This window comes from Bactrocera oleae, chromosome 6 (genome assembly GCF_042242935.1).
Source record: "Bactrocera oleae isolate idBacOlea1 chromosome 6, idBacOlea1, whole genome shotgun sequence".
In the NCBI taxonomy this organism is placed as follows: Eukaryota; Metazoa; Arthropoda; class Insecta; order Diptera; family Tephritidae; genus Bactrocera; species Bactrocera oleae.
Genome location: NC_091540.1, coordinates 39,698,344 through 39,718,639, shown reverse-complemented (window position 1 = coordinate 39,718,639; position 20,296 = coordinate 39,698,344). Strand labels below are relative to the sequence as shown.

Here is a 20,296-nt window from a genome sequence, read left to right as displayed (position 1 = left end):
GACTCACTTTGATTTATTACTATATTTTACTTCCCGTCAGCGAAAATTATACTAAAATCATTGGTGGAATAGAAATGGAAGACTTGATTGCATTAATTTTTGACATTGGCCAGATATACTTGAGAACTTATTTTCAAGCAATTTTATAAATATATAAATATAAACATATATATGGAGTAAAGTCAGCCAGACGTTTCAAAATCGTGAATATCAGTTATATGGAGGCTAAGGCAAGTTTTCGCCCGATTTTATCCATTTAAGGCACAAAGATACACTGTTATTAGAGAAACGCGCCCTCGTTTCAATAAAATAACTAGCTCATAGGCCGATATATCTGGTAAAAAGTTAACTGGAAGTTCGAAAAGCTTTATATTAGGTATAGGGGGGCTAAGGGAAATATTGATCCGATTCAACCCATTTTTGACACAAAAATATATTATTATAAAAAAAAAACATTTTCTGCGAATTTCAACTATATACTTGTATATCACATATTAATCGACATTTTCGGTAAAAAGTCAGCCATAGGCTCTAGGGTCCACATTTCCAGTATCTGAGAGCTTGAAGAATTATGTTCCTATTTTGACAATTTTTAGACCTGAGGGGTCATATCTTAAGGGAAATATGAAATGTCAAAATAATCTTATTTCAAAATAAATCAAATTTGGTTGAAATTGGTGAAATAGGTTCGGAGATATGTGTTTTCACCTTAATGTTTTTGATACCTGCTCCTATGAAGCTGTTTTGAATCACCTCGAATGTAAAATTTCGTCGTTATTGATTTATTACAGTTTTAGCAGTTTTTAACAAAAGCGTTATATGCGAAGTGGGCGTGGTTATCATCCGATTTTTTGCCAAGGAACACGTGTAGCTAGTTTCATTACGATATCTCAATTTTTCTCAAGTTATCGCTTGCAGGGAGGACAGACAGACAGATACCCGGATTTCAACTCGTGTCATCTTCCTGATCATTTATATATATATATATATACCAGTATATATATCTAACTTGATTATTTTTAGGAGATACAAACAACCGTTAGGCGAAAAAAACTATTGTACTCCGTAGCAACATGTTGCCAGAGTATAATTATATTCATTGGAAGCTTTAGAGTAACTTGGATTGGACAATTGGATCAAAGGCAAGAAAATACGTAAGAATTCAATACGCATTATCCGTAGAAACCGAATGATTCACTCAATTTTGGTATCTTTAAAACTTTTGTATATTATAAGTTGTAGACTCACTTAGCTTCATTACTACGTTTTGCTTCTTGTTGAAAATAATTATATTAAAACAAATCTGATTAACTGAAATGAGATACAGAGGGAGGGAGCTAAATTTAATATATGGGGTGTATATGATTTTTGACCGATATATTCAGCACAGAGTCTGCTAAATAATGTATATCCAGTGTTATACAAATATTTACTTAATGTTTCAAAGACAACTTAGATAAAAAAAACGAATTTTTTTCGCTTGGTATTCAGTAAAATAAGTTCATTGACACTTCTAAAAAAGTATGAGCTCTTAAATATTACGGGAAGTTCTTCGGCCTTACAGTTTTCTAGTTTTTGCTAATTATCAGTACAAAAAATTCAAATCTCTCTCGTTTCAAAGATTTTGTAGGAAATCGAATGCTATACAAGAATGGCTCTTACGCAGGCCTAACCATTTAAAAGATATTAACGGTTAAAGTTTAATTATTTTAAGGCAAATTGATTTTTTTTTATAAATTTTATGTCTCAAAAAAAACATTTCAAACTCCAAAACTCATAGTTTTGTAGAAAATTTACTGCTCTACAAAAATGGTCTCTCACAATTACCAGCTCATACCTGCAGAGACTTTTTTAAAGGTGTCTAAGAACCTATTTTTCAGAGTACCAAGAAAAAAAGTATGCAGGTTTTTTTTCGCTCTACCGATATGTACAGTGTAAAGCCAACCGGATATTTGAAAATCCTTATATTAGGTATATGGGGGCTAGGGGGAGCATTCACTCGATTTGTTTCTTTGAATTGTATTATGATGCTTACAACCAATATATGTAGAATAAAAGAAGTTCGAAAATATTTATATTCGGCATGAAAATTAATTGTTCCCAGAAAAAGATGATTAATGGATGGTGGTTGGTAAGTTAATCCGATTTTGAAAAATTAGATGTCATATCTTAAGGGCAATATTTGTAAAAATGTTTTCTTCCGATAACTTCATTAGTGTTTGATTTGTATAATGAAGGAAATAGATGGAATTGAAAATTTGGTTATATAGAAAGTAGACATGGCTGTATTCCAATTTCGTCCATTTATACACTGTAAAATGGCAATGCTAATATGTTATTCACCGAATTGGGTTGAAATTGGTCAAAAACTCCCTGAGATATAGGATTTAATTTCAAGGTGTTTGTTGCTACGCCCATTTTCCAATATTTATATATTGGTTATTGCTTCTGACATTTTTATTAAGCGTGTTATCGCACTTTAAGTTAAAAAGATTTGTCCTGAGAAAATTTGGTTGAAATAACTATATTGGTTCGTGAGATATTTAAGCCTAGTTATTGCCCTCCATAAATTTTCGTTTTATACCATTTTATGGGTATCGAAATGATCCGATTTCAACCACCTGAAATAACAACCTCCCTTAGGTGGCAAGGAACATACTCGTATGTAACTAGTTTCTTCAATACATCAAAATTTTTACTCAAGTTATCGGTTGCCCAGGCAGACAAGCGGACTTGCAGTATCACGGATTTCAACACGTCTCTTCATCCACCTTTAAATATACACTCAACATGCAACATGTTGCGAGAGTATAAAAAGTAACGGTAAGATATCGACACAAAATCTTTTCTACTAATGCGTTTTTATTGTTTTCATAAGAAAATTTAAACTTGGACCCCGTGCGTCACTCTTTAATTTTCTCCAGTCAAAACCAAAACTTATATACTTGTATTGTATAATATTCCATTCCAATGCAGTAGTATCGACAAAGGTTAGACATAGATATATCTTTTACATCCAAATAAAACTAATTAAAATGCTGAATACTTTTTCTGCAGAATGTACATAAATAAGCTGTGCTTTTTCGAACTCACCACCACCAAAAAGCGAACCGAACTCAGTACTCTTACATTAAATATTATATTTTGGGTACATGCAACTATGTATTTGTTTAAAGTTGTAGTACAAGTACGTGAATGGTTAAGTACATTTGCTACTCAGATTCCCCAACCGCTGAATTCGTTGTGTTTAACCAGTGCACACCTTAGTTTCGGTAAGCACAATCGAAGTAGCAAAGCAACAATGTTGCTGAACAACACGCAACATGTGATATTCAAGTTCAATGCGAACATGTTTCACACGATCATTTATTTACATAAACCCACAGGTGTGTCGCTGTAGACGCACAAGTGTACAATACGGTACTGTCCTCTTAATTGAATTTGAAAAATTACTCAACAAAATTACCGTTTGGCATAACACAAAGCGGTTGCTTGCTTCTGCGCGGATAAAACCAAGCTTATATGGATCTCTAGATCATTTACAGAAAACAAATTCCTCTCTTTTTCAAATGCTGAAAAGAAATTGGAACTAATTTTGCCGTTGCATTTTACTGAAATTGGCCAACAGGGTGCGCTCTATCGCAAAGCGTTGAAATATTCTTCAATTTATAACTCCAATTGTAAATTTGGTCGACTATATCTGCAAGGCACAAAACTTAATCAAAACCAATAAAAGTAAACATGATAATTCGGCAGACTTTTTGGAAAGCCATGGTAAAAAAAGTTGTCCACTTTGTTATCACTTACATATTTCTTAAACCAATATCATTTCGAACTGGCAACTTAATTAGTAGATCAAAAAGGTCAAGAATTTTAACCCAAAAATCTAAATTTCATAATTATTTTTATCATCTTCTTCAACACTTCGCCCGATCTTTATATAATTTAATTTAATTATTTGAGAAAATTCAACCAAAAAAGCTTATATTAAATATTTTTAGGTTTGAGGAATTATGCTTGCCTTTTAATATGTAAATATATTATGTATACATATGTACCATATGTATTGTACATATATGTATTTCATATATTCCAGGGTCGATCAACTTGGTTATAAGTGGTATTATTAAAATGGAATAAAAGCATTAGCATAGCTAGCACGGACATCTGCATAAGTTTGGAATGTGCTTAAGTCAATATGCTACCCAAGTTAAAGGCATTATATGAGATATATCTTTTAAAGACTTGGAAGGCGGACCAAGCTTAATTCTGCACGGGAGATTGGGTACGACAGTAATTGTTTGCAAATTGTAGAGAAATAATGTGTTCCCTCATTTTGTTATTTGAAACAACCAGTGCAAAAAATGGGCTCCACATGTGTCACGTAACTCTTGCATATATATTCTGGATGGTGAGTTTATTTCCAATTTTTTTTATACTCTTGCAACATGTTGCTACAAAATATAATATTATTTTTACCTAACGGTTGTCTGTATCACCTAAAACTAATCGAGATAGATATGGGGTATGTATATATAAATGGTATCTGTCTGTCCGTCCGTCTGTCTGTCTGAGCAAGTGATAATTAGAGTAAAAATTAAGACATCTGGATGAAACTTACTACATATGTTTCTGGGCAACCAAGAGGTATTACGTATCGCAGATGGGCGTAATCGGACCACTGCCACGCGTGTCATAACTTAGCACTTAATTAAGATACAAAATTGTAATATAGTACACGGGATCGCAGCAGCGAGGGTCACTTCTGAGCTAAATCTTTTTTTTAAGTGGGCGTGGCCCCTCCCCCTACATGGTTGAATGTGCATATCTACCAAAATCGGGTCAAAATATTCCCTAGCCCCCATATACCATATATTGTATAAGAATATTGAAGAATAAGAATGGCTTTATACCGTATATATCGGTCAATATGTAAGATATCTTAAAAAATTTAATGTAAGTATAATATTGGATTTACTATACATACATACATATATCGCATTTGAGAAAATTATGTTGGTCTTAATATTAGTATTTCGGAGATGAATTCGGAGGAAATCTACGACTTATAATTTACGATGTCATCGTGCAATGACTGTTAAATTCTTTCGCAACAGTTTTGAATATAAAGTTTTGCCAACACCGGATATTTTCCCTTTCTTTGTTTCTTTCTTTCGTTTCTTAAATTAGTCTTATCAACCCTACTGGATTTCGGCCCGACGTAATAATGCCTTCCAGGCGCTTCTCCTACGAGTCCGCCTTCTCCAGCCACGTACACCAAGTTTTGTCTACTTCACTCTACCTCTTTTACCACCGATACTTGCATTGAAAGCCTTATTCGCTGGAGCGGCAACAGCATAGCCGCTGGTAGTTAGTCCAATTAATTCGTCTTCAGCAACATATGCCAACTTATGCCTAAGATTAAAAGATGGTGACCTCTATAAAATTGACTGCACCTTAGTCAAGTTTGGCCTTACTCATTATTTCCTACAGAGTTACTAGACCTCCCTTGTGCAAATAGCCAAGTAAACAGGGCCTGCTACATGTTTTCAATATCCGACTGTTACTAAAAGGGCTATAATATAATACAATTAAAAAGTTAGTTCCGTATGTACTTTGATTTCCTACTTTTTCATTTTTAAACAAGAATTATTCTCCGAAGCTAATTGTTTTTCTCGAATTAAAAACTTGTTTAGGCTTAAAAAAACTTTATTTCAGATATTCACACATTTTTACTGCTTAAATAAATTCAATAATAATGGTTTCGTAAACTTGCTTCTACTAACTACGAAAACAAACCACATTCACTAATACTCTATCATACATACAACTATCTACCAATAATAGGAAAAATAGCAAGGTATTGTTAATCGCTGGATTTTCGCGAACAACTCAGCTCATAAATATTGCACAAGCGCACAGTTAAATACATTTAGATATAGGTAGTGCATCAGTTCGCATTACTCATATATTCCAACCCACATACAGCGCACGCGCCCTTCACTCAGGCACATAGACGGGACTTATATCCAGCACCTCGTGCCGCTCGTCCAAACGTTCGTTTCGCGCCAACGTGCGATTCACATCCAACGGTTCCACATAGCCCAACGAACGTCCCATGGGCGCCAATACGAGATGCGCATGCGTTTGCGAAGAACCCTGATAGGAGACCACCGAAGGCGCCGCGTCGATCATAATACCCGCCGCCGCAGCACGCTCCACCGGCTGAGCCAAGCAATGGTAATGGAATACCACGCAGCTGAGGAAAAGCGCGACAAATGTGGAAAACTGCAAGAAAAATAAAAATGTTCGTGAGCTTGTGTGAAAATGTGAATGGCAATTGCAACAGTAAAACAGATTGGCGAAACCCAATTTAAAAGTTTTACTTACGTGCTTCATGTTTACGTGCTCGAATAATTCCAATTCTTCAAAACGCTCGATGTTTAGCGCGCACTGCTGAAATGACGATTGACTAGAAAAGCGCAATGCCGCGGACAGACTGACTGGCTGACTAATCGCTGGGTTGATTGTTCGCCTGCCGCTTGGCTCACAGATTGACTAACTTGGCTGAGCGAATGAGCACGATGAGTGGATACTTAGCGAGCCAAGCGATGCTTGCGAGTGTTGCCATAAATCATTGGTTCGCGGTACTCGAGTGAATGCGCTGAGCAAAGTATCGCTGCGGTTGCGGTAAAAACTTGATTTCATATGCACACAAACACGTACAATACATAGTAATATAAAAACAACATAGTAAATATATAAATATATGTGAATAGCTAAATTGTGCTCTAGGGTATTTGTGTTTACCTTTGCCTTTTATTGGAATTGTTAATAACAAAAGTAAAAAATAAATATTATTAACAATGCAATGGAAGCGTGTAAAATGAAGCGAAAAGTAAGGAACGTCAATGGCGCGCACACTATGCGTAATTTTCGCGCCATTAGAGGAGTGGCAGATATTTGTCATACCCTTCAGCCACTCTTTCAGTATGCGTTATGTTTTAACAAACATATTATATTAGCGGATTTCAGTTTTTTACGTTTGTATCGCTGCAGAAACTAACCCCCCTTTTGGAAGCACAGGAAGTGACCAGGTCTCCATCGAAGTAAAAACATTTTCTCAAACAACAGAGTCTTATAGGACAGAGTGAAACGAAAAAGCGGACACGACTGCTCTGGTTCGATCGAGAGGACAATCTCCATAAGCTACCCAGAACATTGAGATCATATATAGTAAAGGCTGCTAGTAGTAGAGGATATCAGAGGGATCTCAGGTCTTGGAATACCATAAAACAGGATAAATTACTTCGGTTAGTGTGTATAGTAATATTTATTTTAGTTGTTCCAGCGTCTTGAGGAGCATAAGGCCGTGTCAAATTGCCTCCATTGATTCAGCAGGTTCTTTGTTAGCACGTTCGACGATATAGAAAGTAACATGAGTGTGTATAGTTCGAAGACGAAAATAATTATAAATATAATTTTAATCGATCGATCAATAAATCAATAATTTTATCTTGTCATTAGAATTTCTTCGATCATTTTACATATATTTTGTTTTGAAGTAGAATTGCGGTAGTTTTTGACTTTAATACTTCCTAATATATTGACAAACAGCTGATCTCATCAACTAGCATTTTCAAAATCTTCTTTATGAATTTAGGGTATAGAAAAAATGTAGGAGAACCCCGACATATAGCAACTGCAAGTAGAAACGATGAAATAGTGATCAAAAGCCAATAATCTAAAAAAATGTAGCAAGCAAAGTTATTCAAATTGTTGCTGTTGTAGGTGTCAGCAAAACGTTTGCAGAGTTGACTTTTTCTCTATCTCAAGCACTTAGGTTGCGTAAGAAGCTTTCGTGAAAGAAGTAAACGGAATCAAATAAGCAGCAATAGAAAAAACAACTTATAAGCTATTGAAGGTTGATTGAACACGATATTTGTTGGGCGCAAGAGCAGCAGCGCCCTAAGTTGAACCAAACATACATACAAAAGTATTAAGTTTGAAATATATGTGTACATATATGTATATACATATTATATATGAATGTGTTATGTATAGATTGTTAAAATGTAGGTATATACCTAAGTATTCAAAACCGCCAAAAAGCAATTGCGTTCAAATTAGCTAATGAGTGTTAGCAATTAAAACCGCAATGCAAAGCAAGAAACACGCTCCTTGACATTCCCTGCAGGAAATATTAATGACACAGTGAGGATAATGAGGTACATGAAAACAAATGATATATTTTTTTTTTATAAGATTTTTCTTTCTATAAATATTTAATAAAATAAATTATGGAAGTGTAACTAGTTCACAATTTCTTATGTTTCTTAGAGATAATATCTTTATCGACCCATTCGACAAAGAATACTTATTTGTCACTAATTTAAGACCTATGCAAAAATAAATTATTATTTCAAACAAACACACCTTAAAACAAAAATTCAGTCAAACTTATAATATTGTTTCTCAGCACGTTTACTCGCTATTGCTGCTGTGGAGTATCGAAGAAGACCCAAATGAGTCCATCCGACATCGCGCATAACGATTGGAGCTGTCCACTTTATGTAAAATTTTGCGAAAGAAACTTGCCCGCAAAGCTTACTAAATCCAACTCATGCAAGAATTCAAGCCGAAAAACCATCTAGCGCGTCACACGTTCGGTGAACAAGACGAGCACTGATATCGATTTTCACAAGAAAATTTTGTTCAGCGGTTAAGTTCACTTTTTTTTGAATGGGTACGTTAATAAACAAAATTGTCACATTTGGAGTGAGGATAATCCACAAGCCACTGTTTGGTTTGCTCCATGGGCAGAACGAATCATTCGTCCATAATTCTTTAAAAATGAAGCCGGTCATAATATTACAGTCAATGTGGTACACTATAGAGCCATGATTGATGACTTTTTCGTACAAAATTTGGAGGATGTTGATGTGGACGACCTTTGGTTCCAACAAGACGGCAATCTAATGAAGTGATGTAAAGTTGCTTGTCTTTGTCCGAGAGATAAGCCTGAGATAATTAATCCCTTGGAAAATAATATTTCGTATTATTGCTGACATACGGCCCCAATTGGTGCAGAAAGTGATCGAAAATTGGGCCTCTCGCATTTTAAAAACATAATGGCAAACTTTTATCTTTACAATAAAGTATCTTTCTTGGCCATATCTTTAATTATGTGGATTTTATTACTTCTTGAAAACTACATGTCTAAAAACACCCATTACTAAGTGGAGCCAATAGGAATCATTATAACAGAGACTATTCTTTTTTGACGCGTGTAATAGGTAATATCATTCACAATGTCAAAACTAACTCAATTAGCTCACTCCTTTCTCTGTCACCAAAATAATATGTACAATAACTTGCGACTTTTCACCTGACAAAATGTGTGATACATTATTAAAATTAAATGAACAAGTATTCTTAAAAATTGTGTGGGAATATGAATGAAATTGGCCTTAATTTTGGTCCAAACCTTGTATACCTAAAATAATGAATTAACGTTTGAACATCAACTCATTATATTAAATTTATCTTCTTCAGTTGAGTTTACCTATGTCCCATATATCTCATTTGAAGATGGATTTAATACAATTTTAGCTGACGCGGAGTAAAACATGGTAATAAAACTTAACGAGTATATGACCTATAATATAACTTAATAAAATATCAAATTTGCTTGGAATCCATTTACACTTTCGTCCAATAATATGTTAAATGTTTCGCAACATTTTTTAATATAAAGTTTTCCCAACACGTGAAGGTATTTTACCTGCTTTGATCCTTACAAGTTGTAAGAATGTAAAATGTTTGGTTACACTCGAACTTATTGCTTCATTACTTGTTATTATGCATTTGGCTTCAAAATTAAAACAAAAATATATGCATAGTGGAAAGTAGAAGAATCAGATGGAATTTGAAATGGTGTTATATGGGAATTAGGTTTGGTTTTAATTCGATTTCGCCCATTTTCGTACTATAACATATAAATATGAGAAGAAGAATTTGGTTGAAATCGGTTAAGCGGATCCCAAGATATAGGTTTTCACCTAAAAGTGGGCGGCGCCATGCCCTCTGACTTATTTTGAACACGGTTCCTATAAAGTCATTTCATACCATCCTAGAGATCAAATTTAATGTCCCTGACTTGTTTAGTGCTTGGTTTATCGCGCTTTTAGTATTTTTAACAGTACCGTTATATGGGGAGTGAAGGGGCGGGTGTCACCCGATTTCACCCATTTAGGGTGGTAAAGGTGCTAAAAACATTTGCTTCCAGTGAATTTTGTTATTATAGCTTTAGAAGTTAAGGAGATATGCACATTAAACCTATTAGGGGCGGGACCACGCCGACTTTAAAAAAAAGTTTAACTACACATGCCCCTCCTTAATGTGATCCTGTGTACCAAATAACAGACTTGTATCTTATTGCGGAGCTTAGTTATGGCAATTTATATGTTTTTGATTAATGGCGTTTTGTGGGCGTGGCAGTGGTCCGATTACGCCCATCTGCAATATTAACCTTCTTACGGTACCAAGAAGCATGTGTACCAAGTTTTATAAAGATATCTCAATTTTTACTCAATTTACAGCCTGCACGGACGGACGGACGGACAGTCACCCGGATTTCAACTCGTCTCTTCATCCTGATCATTTATATATACATAACTCTATATCTAACTCGATTAGTTTTAGGTGAAACAAACAACCGTTAGGTGAACAAAACTAGTATACTCTGTAGCAACAAGTTGCGAGAGTATAAAAAACAAATTGTCTAAGAGAATAAATCTTTGAATTTTCCTACAAGGTGTTCGAAGGCCTGAAAGAAACACGCCTACAGAAACAGATGAACATGTTCATCAAAATGATTGTGGGACACAACTTCGTCACTAAAATAATCACCAAAAAATATATTTACTAGTATTTCATTTTTTTCGGTAAGATGTTATGAGTACAACTAACCTTAACCGTTGACAAAAATATAGTGCAGAAATATGTTTTTACGCTAACAGTGAAGACAGATACCGTTAGCGCTTACATAAGCGTATGCAAGCAGTTAGCTATATGACACAACATTTTCGAAATGCAAAACCACATGAACATTTGCGGCTGTTGCACGCTCGGGACTCCAGTTCAAGGCGCCAGGCAAAACAGCCAGACCCTACAAATGCGCTTGTCATTACGACTGCAACGTATAAATTCAATTCACGCTCAACAAAGCTAGTAATCTTATTTTGCGTAGCGCGTCAAACGCATTGTCTCAAGACAATAACAAGGTGCACTGAAGAAAAAAATTCAAATCATTATGGTAATGTCTAAAATTGCATCTTAAAAGTCTAAATATGGTATTTATGTATATTTGCCTTTTTTGCAGCAGCAACTTTTAATTATATTCATCGCCAGCATTACAGCATGTCGGGCTGGCCTGTTGGCCTTATCGCCAGAAGATTTCCAGCAAGCGGGCGACATTAAAATCGCCACCATTGTGCATAACGCTCCCTCTGCCGTCTCGCACACCACATTCACACGCGTGCATAACCATCGCGACAGCGGTCAGACCACGCAGCCACAACTCGCTAGCACTGTAGCCACACAAGCGGCGGAGGTACATCGGCCGAAACCGTCAGTTGCCAGCCAATCCATCTACACGGCTCCACAATTGAATGTTTTCCCAACGACAATTATAAAGCATGAATTGCCAAAAGCTCCGTTGGTAGACAATATTGCCACTACAGCCGCAGCGGTCACTGGTGGTACGCCCGTCGTCTACTCGTTAACACATACCCCGGCACATTTGGCCTACTCTGCACGGCCGGTGGTGTATCAGACGCTTCCGGAAATAAAGCCAGTACGAAAAATTAGCTTCGAGGAATCAGTTCCTAGTCCAAGAAATAAACAGAACTACCGCACCCAGTAGTATTGAGAACTGAAATAAAAGAATTCCATAAATAAAACAAAATTCGTATGCATAAAGGTGTGAGGACTTTTTAACCAATTATTACAGCTTAGAATGGATTTAGGGTGCACGCGTTTTTCAGATACAACAGACAGCAACAACATGTGACCGCTTGACCAAAAATTCAATGTTTCCCAACCATACATGCATTGCAAAATACTTTTGATCAAAAAATAGCTGGAGCAGAGTGAAAAATTGAGGGTATTAGGTAGTTAAAGTTCCTAAATTAAGGAGACATTCAATTGAAAACGATTGAAGAGGTACGAGTATTTCGGTAGAATAGAGATTTTTTTTTACTACCACATGAGCAATCGGTTTAAAGACTTCCGAACGAAAATTGTTCTTATCCACTCAAACTCGAGAGAGCTTAGAACTTTTGTTGTTACAGCGGCATACAATTTTTTGTAACGATCCGTGTCTGAATATAAATCCGAATCTATTCCAATAACGTAGACTGCTATGAAAAGTGTTATTCTTCAAAGAAATATCAAAGAATATTTGGGACACTCAACATTTTACCCATGAATCAATAAAACGATTTGAATAGAGTTTAATTTTGTTATTCCAAAAATGATCAACTTAACGAAAATGTTGAAGCCAAAAAACATGTGCGAAATCTAATTTTGAATTTTCAATTTCTAAGTAAATTTCTTATAATATTATCAGCCTGGAACACAGTAAGCAGTTTCAAAAGATTTTAAAGTAAATAATTGCTAGATCAGTGATGAGAGCATCCATTGCCTCATTGTTTGTATTTGTAGTTGACACTGCTGCTGGCGGTGTTTGCATTCGAAGTGACGCTGGCGCTGGCGCTTGCACTCGCCTTTGCATTACCTGAACGGAGGACAGTGGTTTCAGGTGCAAAGATGAGCGGTGTGTGATAGGCGCGCAACACTTGTGACGTGATTGTACGCACTGCGGGTGCCACAATGGGTGTGACCACACGCGCATGCTTGTGCACCACCGTCTGACTCTGATGCGACACGGCGGTTGGTATTTTCTGCACCACTTCACCCACCTTAGCAAGAGTCGGCTCGTGAATGGTTATTGTTTCCGGTGCGATAACAGTTCGTAAACCAGGACGTGTTGAGATGGTAATGGGCAGCGGAAGGGTCTCTGCGGGTAAGATGTGATGTTGGACGGCTGCTGTGGAGCTGCTGCCTGACGGTAACTTTATCGAAGAGGAGACACGCAAGGATGAACGCGATGCAGACGCCGATGCAGAAGCCGAACCAGCAGAAGCGACGGCTTTTAGGCGAGCTAGGGAGGATGATGCAGGAGCTATAGTACCTGAAACTGGTGCAGAATTGGCAATTGCTGTGACTGATGCGGGCGCTACTGATTCCCGCTCTCTTGTTGCGGGGCCCGTCACGTCGTTGTTCTCCTCGTCTTCACCCGATGTAACAGCGTTCGATTGTAACTGTTGCTGCGACTGCTGTGGATATTTGGCTGTCAAGGATATTGTCTGGGATGGCTTAATGGCTACGCCGCTGCCGCTGCTGATGATGTTATACAGACCGTCCGGCTCCGGTGAGGCAACACTGCACACAATGCAAGTGCTTAGTAGTAGTGGCAACTGCGGATGGAGATTTATGAGTTGGAATATGTATAAGCAAGAGCTCTTAAGTTATTTAATTAAGGCTCACCAATTTGAACATTGTTATGTCGCACAATCTTTCAAAATGTTTGCTTTAGAAAATACCAGTGTCTTACTGATGCTCCACCATTGTTTTCAGGAAGCTTTTATACTCATTAAATGCCGTTGCAACTGAATGATTCCACGTCAATCGTTCGCACAGAACGTCTTGGGTTTCATATAAATTTATATGCACTGGAAGTGAAATAGAATAATGCTACATTTTCATCGCATCAGTGGGCAGATGATTGAAGCTTTCAATGGTGGGTGAAATTACGTATAACCTGTTTGTATATTACGACATTGCCACCAATAATGTGATATAATTATTTTAACAGCGCAACTTCCCTAGTAACGTATACATGGGTGCTTTCGCATATTTTGTTATTCCGGTAAAGTTTTTATTTATTGTTTGATCACAAAACTAAGCCAGTTTTTTACTTTAACAAAGATAAGTCATTCGGGGCCGCGGTTTTCTTTTCTAGTTAATTTCACGTCTTCAAGTATTCAATTTTTTTTATAACCACCATTTCCACTATGATATGGTTAATTCATATTTTTTCTCTTGAACAGTCCACTAGACACTTCAAAAAATATAATCCAAAGTTCTACGCCTCATTAATTAAAGTTTATTTATTATTCATGAAGTGATGATTTTTTCCTTTAATCTAGTGAGAATTGTTGGATTCCTATCAATAGTAAGGCGAGAAGCTCTTTTGGTATCATACAGCTTGGAAAAATTAAATTATTTCAATTAAGTAGTTTCAAAGAGGTTTATTTTCAGGGAGACAACTAAAATAGTGCCCACGCTATAAGGCATTGGAAAGATAAAAATCCACATTAAAAGAAAACATTTTGTGATTACTTGAATGGATATTGTTTAATATTTCACAGTTTTTCTTCTATAAATCGAAAGCATAATCCAGTCGGCTAAAAACATGAAAAGTGTTTATCGTCCGGATACTGTAACAGCCAATTTCGCACAATTTTCGTTTCGTCAATATCAATTCTGATATCAAAGCCACACAGCGCTCTGGAAAACCAATAGTCGCCACACGAGTTAACACCGCTGAATCGCAACAAAATCGATTTATTTCTGAAACGGATGGTTACAGGCGAGGAAAAAGAAGCCCCTTACGACAACGTTAGGTGAAAACGGTCGCAGTCGAACCGGGGTGAGCCTGTGAGCCTGCGCAAATTAGAAAGAGAAGCTTGTGAAAATCGAATGTCCCAGTTTATTGGTCAATAGGGACGATGGTTTTTGTGAGGCAACAAGTTATCGTACAAAACTTTGCGTATTTATCTTAAATCGAATCATTTTAACTGCTGCAAATAAAATTTGTAATTTAATGCTAAAATAATTGATTTCTTTTTACTAGACCTAATATCGTATGGCTTAAATTAAACAAATTGTCCTGCACTTTATCCATCTTTTCTATACTGTGCAAACTCTCTGGGAGAATGTTCTCTGACAACGTTAACAATCGCGACCTCAGACAGGTTGTTCACTAAACTAATGTTGTTCGATGTATTTTTAAGTTTTAGGGGATGTGGTTTCGTACTGTCGAAAGTATTTTTTAAATCGATAAGGTGCCATTAGTTTTATTATAATATAGACTTTCGCCATTGGATAGCATACATCAAGGCTCTGATGAGACTAAAATTTTTATATCACAAAATGTGGTGCTCGCTCAACATGTCACCATTTTGTTGTCCTTCACTTGATCTCATTAATGACGTTTTGGATAAATATATACTCCTAACTATGTAAAAGTTCAAATAGATCTGCTGAATTAACGGGTTGTAGTTACTCTTAAAAAAAGTAAAATACTCTTTTTACGTAATTTTTGAAAACATGGTCAGAACTTAGCAATGAAAACTTTGAATTTCGACTCTTCATACTCGCCGTTTCATAAATGCGGAGATATAAAAGGTACTGAACTGGGATGCCTAAGAGATTTAATACTCTGTGTTTGAGCTATCCAGAAAGGTATGAGACTAGAAGCAAACACACAAAATGTTTATACCGGCCTTTGGGTTTGACAATCTACGAAGAATCGCAAGCCGAACTTGGCCCTAAAAGGATTCTACGAACACCAAACCTAATTAGAACATATTTACATATAATTATTCACAAACAAAATTCTGCGTAACATATATTAACTATTGATAAAGTATATTTAATACCTCTCTTATTGTAATTATTATTGATGTCGCAACGTCGCAACATTGTTGTGACTGTCGTTATGTCCAAAGCCATATCCACAATCGTCTGCGCCGTTTTTTTTTTTTGTATCTCCAACAGCAACAGACAACATACCGCCCTCCTACAAATATATTTATGTATGATTTGACCACTTAGGCGTATAAGCTATACACTTTTAAACATAATTAAGGATATTTGTACATGCCACATAAATACCATACATCTCAAACAAACGCACATACGCTGAATTTGTTCATGTGCTTTGTAATGCGCACAAATATTACGAAACACTTGTTATGATATGTAGAAAGAAAAATTAAAGGCAAAACAAAAATGAAAGTATGTTCGTGTATACAGTCCGACTGCAAGGCTTAAATTTTGTCAAGTACGTATGTACCTATGTATTACGTTTTACCTATGTACTTTTTTGTCAGCATTACATCACGGGTATCGGTGTTTAATATTATCGCATTACAAATACAAGAAAAGACGTAAGCTTCGGCTGCACCTTTCCCAGGAGCATTTATTACAGCAACTAACCGTAACCGGCTAACGGAAAAAAGATCTTTGATGAAGATCTTTATCTTAATTTTAATTGGTCAGTTTGAACGGCAGCTATATGCTATAGATCTAAGGGTTGGAAAGTTGTAACGTTGCATTAAATAATAATACATACCAAACTTCATGAAAGTATATTGTCAAATAAAGAAGTTTTTCATTCAAGAACTTGATTCTGAGCGGTCAGTTTGTATGACAGTTGCATATATGCTAGAGGGGGATACTGACAAATGAGAGGCTTCTTGGAGAGAAAGAGATGACAGGCGGCATTGAAATCACTAAAGTCTCCTAGGGTTTCGTCAAAGATAAAAGAATGCCTTGATCTTTTAGTGGATCTAACATCCTATTTCACGATAAACCTGCAAAGGGTTCAAGTGCGTAGTGGTATCCCTGGTAACTGTGAAGCAGATGACTTAGCCAGAACTGGCACCACCCTACAATTACATTCCGTAAAAGAGGAAATTTTATGCCTCTAGCCAGTTGTAAATATTTTATCGACGAGCATGTTATAAATTTAGCTGAGTCTCGGTAGAGTCACTCCCTGACTTACTCAGCAAGCAGGCAAAAGTGGCATAAATGGTACATGGGTCGCTAATGCTGACTATTAAAACTCAAATAGAATGACATAAGAACTCTAGTAGGAGTGCTGACATTTGCATTTGTAAGGAATATTTAAACGACGTGGCAAGCGTATCATTATAAAACTGAGCAAAAATAACGCCTTAATGTGTAGCTTATGTTCTTATGAAAATTAAATCAGAATTTCTTACCGGCGAAAATTTTCTAGCTAAGAATTTATTAAATCGGTTCAGCCCTTCTCCTAATACGATATAAAACTTATTCAGTATCGGAAAGTATGTAAGATATCTTTCTGGCAACCAGTAGAAGAGTTACTCTTACCCACATATATACCAATTATCGTTACTACATGTACCTGACCAAATATACCGGTTAACATGTGTGATATTGTCGTTCAGTATTAAAAGATCTTTAAAATCTGTACATTTGTTCCTCTAACCTCCACATACTGTATAATTTATATACCTATCTCTGTGCTTCTGATGTTGTTGTAATCGATTCAAAATTTGATTTATTAATATCTAGTATATATATCGCTTAAATTATTAAAAATTGCACTAATTTACTCGTTTTATTCTGATTCTAATTTGTCTAAATTGTTTCAATTTAAAAGCAGTGTATTGAAAATTTTGTTAGGCGAATATATAATAACCCCCCAGAGTAAAATTTCATTCATAACTAATTTTAAAATGCCGATAGCATGTATCTGTTACATAAATTTGCACTCACACAAGGTGGAGCATTAATTAAAATAATATGCATAACCACAATTCTCCCAATTTCAATGAAGAACCAGCCACTCAACGATAATATTCACAAGTGACGTAAAAGCATGCAAAGAAATATTGCTTTTACGTAGACAAAATGGACATAAATATATTATACAAGAGTGTTTAATCAAATTTTATAGCAGAAAGATTCCGTTAGTGTGCAGAACAGCGTCCTTCGGGATATATATATAGAAAATGTCGAGAAGAATGGCCTAAATTTCACAAAACCCACTGCAAAAGCAAGCCATCTCCCTCACTTGATACAAGTATATTTTCTGTGGAGATTTATGCGATTACGAGAAGTTAATTATGCCACAGGACAAAAATAGCAACCAAGATGTACAGAGCTGAAAGCATAACGAAGAGAAAGCACTTGCAGAGATAATTTATATGACATTTGTATGCATTTTATTTACAGAATTCCGAATTTATCAATTAAAATCTGTTTTCAAAATATTCCTCAATAAGCCGCTCGTCGGATTTGTTCCCCATTTATTTCTTAAATTCGGCAGAGGTATAGACCAGCGGCTGGCCATAAGTGGTAAATCCATAGGAGCGATAGACTGGTGCCTGTAATGGAGCAGCCGAAGTGAACGAACGCACTTGTACCGGAGCGTTGGCGTGAACAAAAGCGGCAGATGGACCGAAACCGAATGGTAATGTGCGCAGGAGCTGTACGTGTTGCAGGAATGGTGCTGCAGCTGCAAAAGTTCGAAAGGCAGGTGTGGCATATGAACGGATGGCGGGTGTCATTAACGGTGTAATGCGCTGAGCTTTGCTATGCACAACGGTTGAACTCTGATGCGAAACAGCAGTGGGTACACTCTCGACCATTTCGCCCACTTTAGCCAAGGCGGGTTCGTGCACTTCAACGTGTGTGGGCTCAGCAACAAACGCGGACTTGTAGAGCGGCAGCGCGGCTGTCAATGGAGCTGACGGTAGGAGCGCTAAGTTATCGGGTGCTGCATTAACCAGCGCGCAAATGAAAAGCATGATAAACTGAAATAAAAATAAGTTATAGAATATTATACTTGTTTGATGGACATTTTGTCTTTCACGCATAATATTATAATTCTGGAATAATTTTAAATGTTTCAGCAGTACTAAGCAAAAAGTTAAAGTTATTTTATTGGAATGCAGTAGAAATATCAACAAAATTAGCGAAATTCAAATAACCTTCCCTTCTAAGAAGTTGTATTTAAATAGCTCCATTTCGTAATAAGAGTTAGAACTAGTTTTAGACCTCTTAAAATATTGTTCTTTAGGGAAGTTAATCGAAAAAATGAGACGAATCTATTGTCGTTTGTAAATATATCACGTGCATATGTAAATACCTCGTTTAATGGTGTCGAAAAGATTTCTCGGGATATGTTGCATTGAGCTAAATCAGATCGATATATCTACCAAACCTTCAGGTCGTAGTCAGTGAAGGGGAAAAGAGGAGATCTGGGACAATTCCTTCCAGTTACGGAATTTTCAGGACGACCCAGCGCCTTGCAACAATGTTTTGCAGATTTTTTTCTCCAAAAATTCACTAATTTCCCAGTTATCCCCGGTCCCAGTTTTCTCTTAACGGACCTCGTCGTAGCATTGGAAAGTTCCATTAGCAAGTTTACTTAACTTAATGATTATATCTCGATATACTCGAAACATCCCAACAAACTGGGAAATACCTCGACCATGCACCCCGATCAAGGACGGAAGAAGTGGTGCAAACTGCACTGAAACGAACGAACAGCTTTTACCATAGCTAACAAGATTTTATATGACCCAACCCAGTACGGCTTCACTGATGTTTCGAGTATAAAGGTATCACCAGACTCGTATCAAAAACCCAAAATATTTCGGAAAAGAAAGACCATTAAATAGACGTCGGAAGAACGTAGCCTGATCGTACATTTATAAATAAAATAAAAGAACTGTCGACGAATAGCAATGCTCAACACTCATTTTAAAGTATTCGAAAATTCATTCCTCCAACTCAGTTCGTTTTTCGTTAGTTATCTTTTTATTAGAAAATCACTGCTTAAATTAGATTTATTTTACTTAATTTGTAGCACTCACCACTTTGAACATTTTTACTGCTAAAAACAAATTGAATTCTAAATTGTCTTGAACTAAGTTTCTTACTAGAAGCATACACGTGCACTGATATTTTGCCTCAAGTTTCTAGCGCTTTTATAGAACTCATTGATCTATGCAAAAGACAGAAAGCAAGAAATTTAACTCCTAGAATTATTTTAAGAATGTAACTCAAGTGGCATAAAAACAAGCTGAGCTGAATATATTCAGCAGAAGACAGGCCGCGAAGCTTTAAACGCGTCCGCCATCAAGATAGCAAAGAAATACAAAGATCATATTTCAGCCACAACAATATACTGACAAACGCTACAAACGAGAGAATCGAGCAGAAATCCTCTTAAGTAACAACATTGTCAGTTTCGAAGCTTTAGGTGGATGGCGCGCAGTCCTTTTGGCCATGTTAGTGGCCATGAGCCGAGATTTCACTTTCGCTGATGTAGCGCGCAGGTTAAGAGCATCAATGCTGATACTACAATTACGAGTCGTAAACCAACACCTCC

General features: G+C 36.4%; 4 protein-coding genes across 6 annotated transcripts; 1 reads left to right on the top strand and 3 right to left on the bottom strand.

The window, feature by feature from the left end:
* The first annotated feature begins 2,779 nt into the window (after positions 1-2,779).
* LOC106623354 (uncharacterized) lies at positions 2,780-11,984 on the top strand. 3 transcript variants are annotated; one of them, XM_070110952.1, is made up of 5 exons: positions 2,780-2,823; positions 4,097-4,285; positions 4,357-4,411; positions 10,817-11,317; positions 11,384-11,984. In XM_070110952.1, the coding sequence occupies exons 4-5, from the start codon at positions 11,315-11,317 to the stop codon at positions 11,924-11,926; spliced, it is 546 nt and encodes a 181-aa protein (XP_069967053.1). In that variant the 5' UTR covers positions 2,780-2,823; positions 4,097-4,285; positions 4,357-4,411; positions 10,817-11,314; the 3' UTR covers positions 11,927-11,984. The 3 variants fall into 3 exon arrangements, with proteins under 3 accessions (XP_069967053.1, XP_069967054.1, XP_069967052.1); XM_070110953.1 differs by having other exon boundaries at positions 4,097-4,411; positions 11,387-11,984; XM_070110951.1 differs by having other exon boundaries at positions 4,097-4,411.
* On the bottom strand, positions 5,689-6,630 carry LOC106621027 (uncharacterized). The gene is made up of 2 exons (XM_014239711.3): positions 6,391-6,630; positions 5,689-6,288 (listed from the first exon to the last, which is right to left on the bottom strand). Exons 1-2 carry the CDS (start codon positions 6,397-6,399, stop codon positions 6,001-6,003), a joined length of 297 nt encoding a protein of 98 aa, XP_014095186.1. The 5' UTR covers positions 6,400-6,630; the 3' UTR covers positions 5,689-6,000.
* Positions 11,985-12,509: 525 nt separating the features above from the next.
* retinin lies at positions 12,510-13,721 on the bottom strand. Its single transcript, XM_070110950.1, has 2 exons — positions 13,612-13,721; positions 12,510-13,541 (listed from the first exon to the last, which is right to left on the bottom strand). Exons 1-2 carry the CDS (start codon positions 13,621-13,623, stop codon positions 12,708-12,710), a joined length of 846 nt encoding a protein of 281 aa, XP_069967051.1. The 5' UTR covers positions 13,624-13,721; the 3' UTR covers positions 12,510-12,707.
* A 4,375-nt stretch (positions 13,722-18,096) lies between these two features.
* LOC118679712 (uncharacterized) lies at positions 18,097-19,857 on the bottom strand. Its single transcript, XM_036365468.2, has 2 exons — positions 19,779-19,857; positions 18,097-18,713 (listed from the first exon to the last, which is right to left on the bottom strand). Exons 1-2 carry the CDS (start codon positions 19,851-19,853, stop codon positions 18,207-18,209), a joined length of 582 nt encoding a protein of 193 aa, XP_036221361.2. The 5' UTR covers positions 19,854-19,857; the 3' UTR covers positions 18,097-18,206.
* Positions 19,858-20,296: the final 439 nt, after the last annotated feature.

Bases quoted from the DNA above. Each gene is read 5' to 3' on its own strand.
- LOC118679712 (XM_036365468.2), bottom strand. From the start codon at position 19,853: ATGCTTCTAGTAAGAAACTTAGTTCAAGACAATTTAGAATTCAATTTG. The intron at 18,714-19,778 runs GTGAGTGCTACA...TTTTTATTTCAG, and splicing joins CAGTAAAAATGTTCAAAGTG to TTTATCATGCTTTTCATTTG.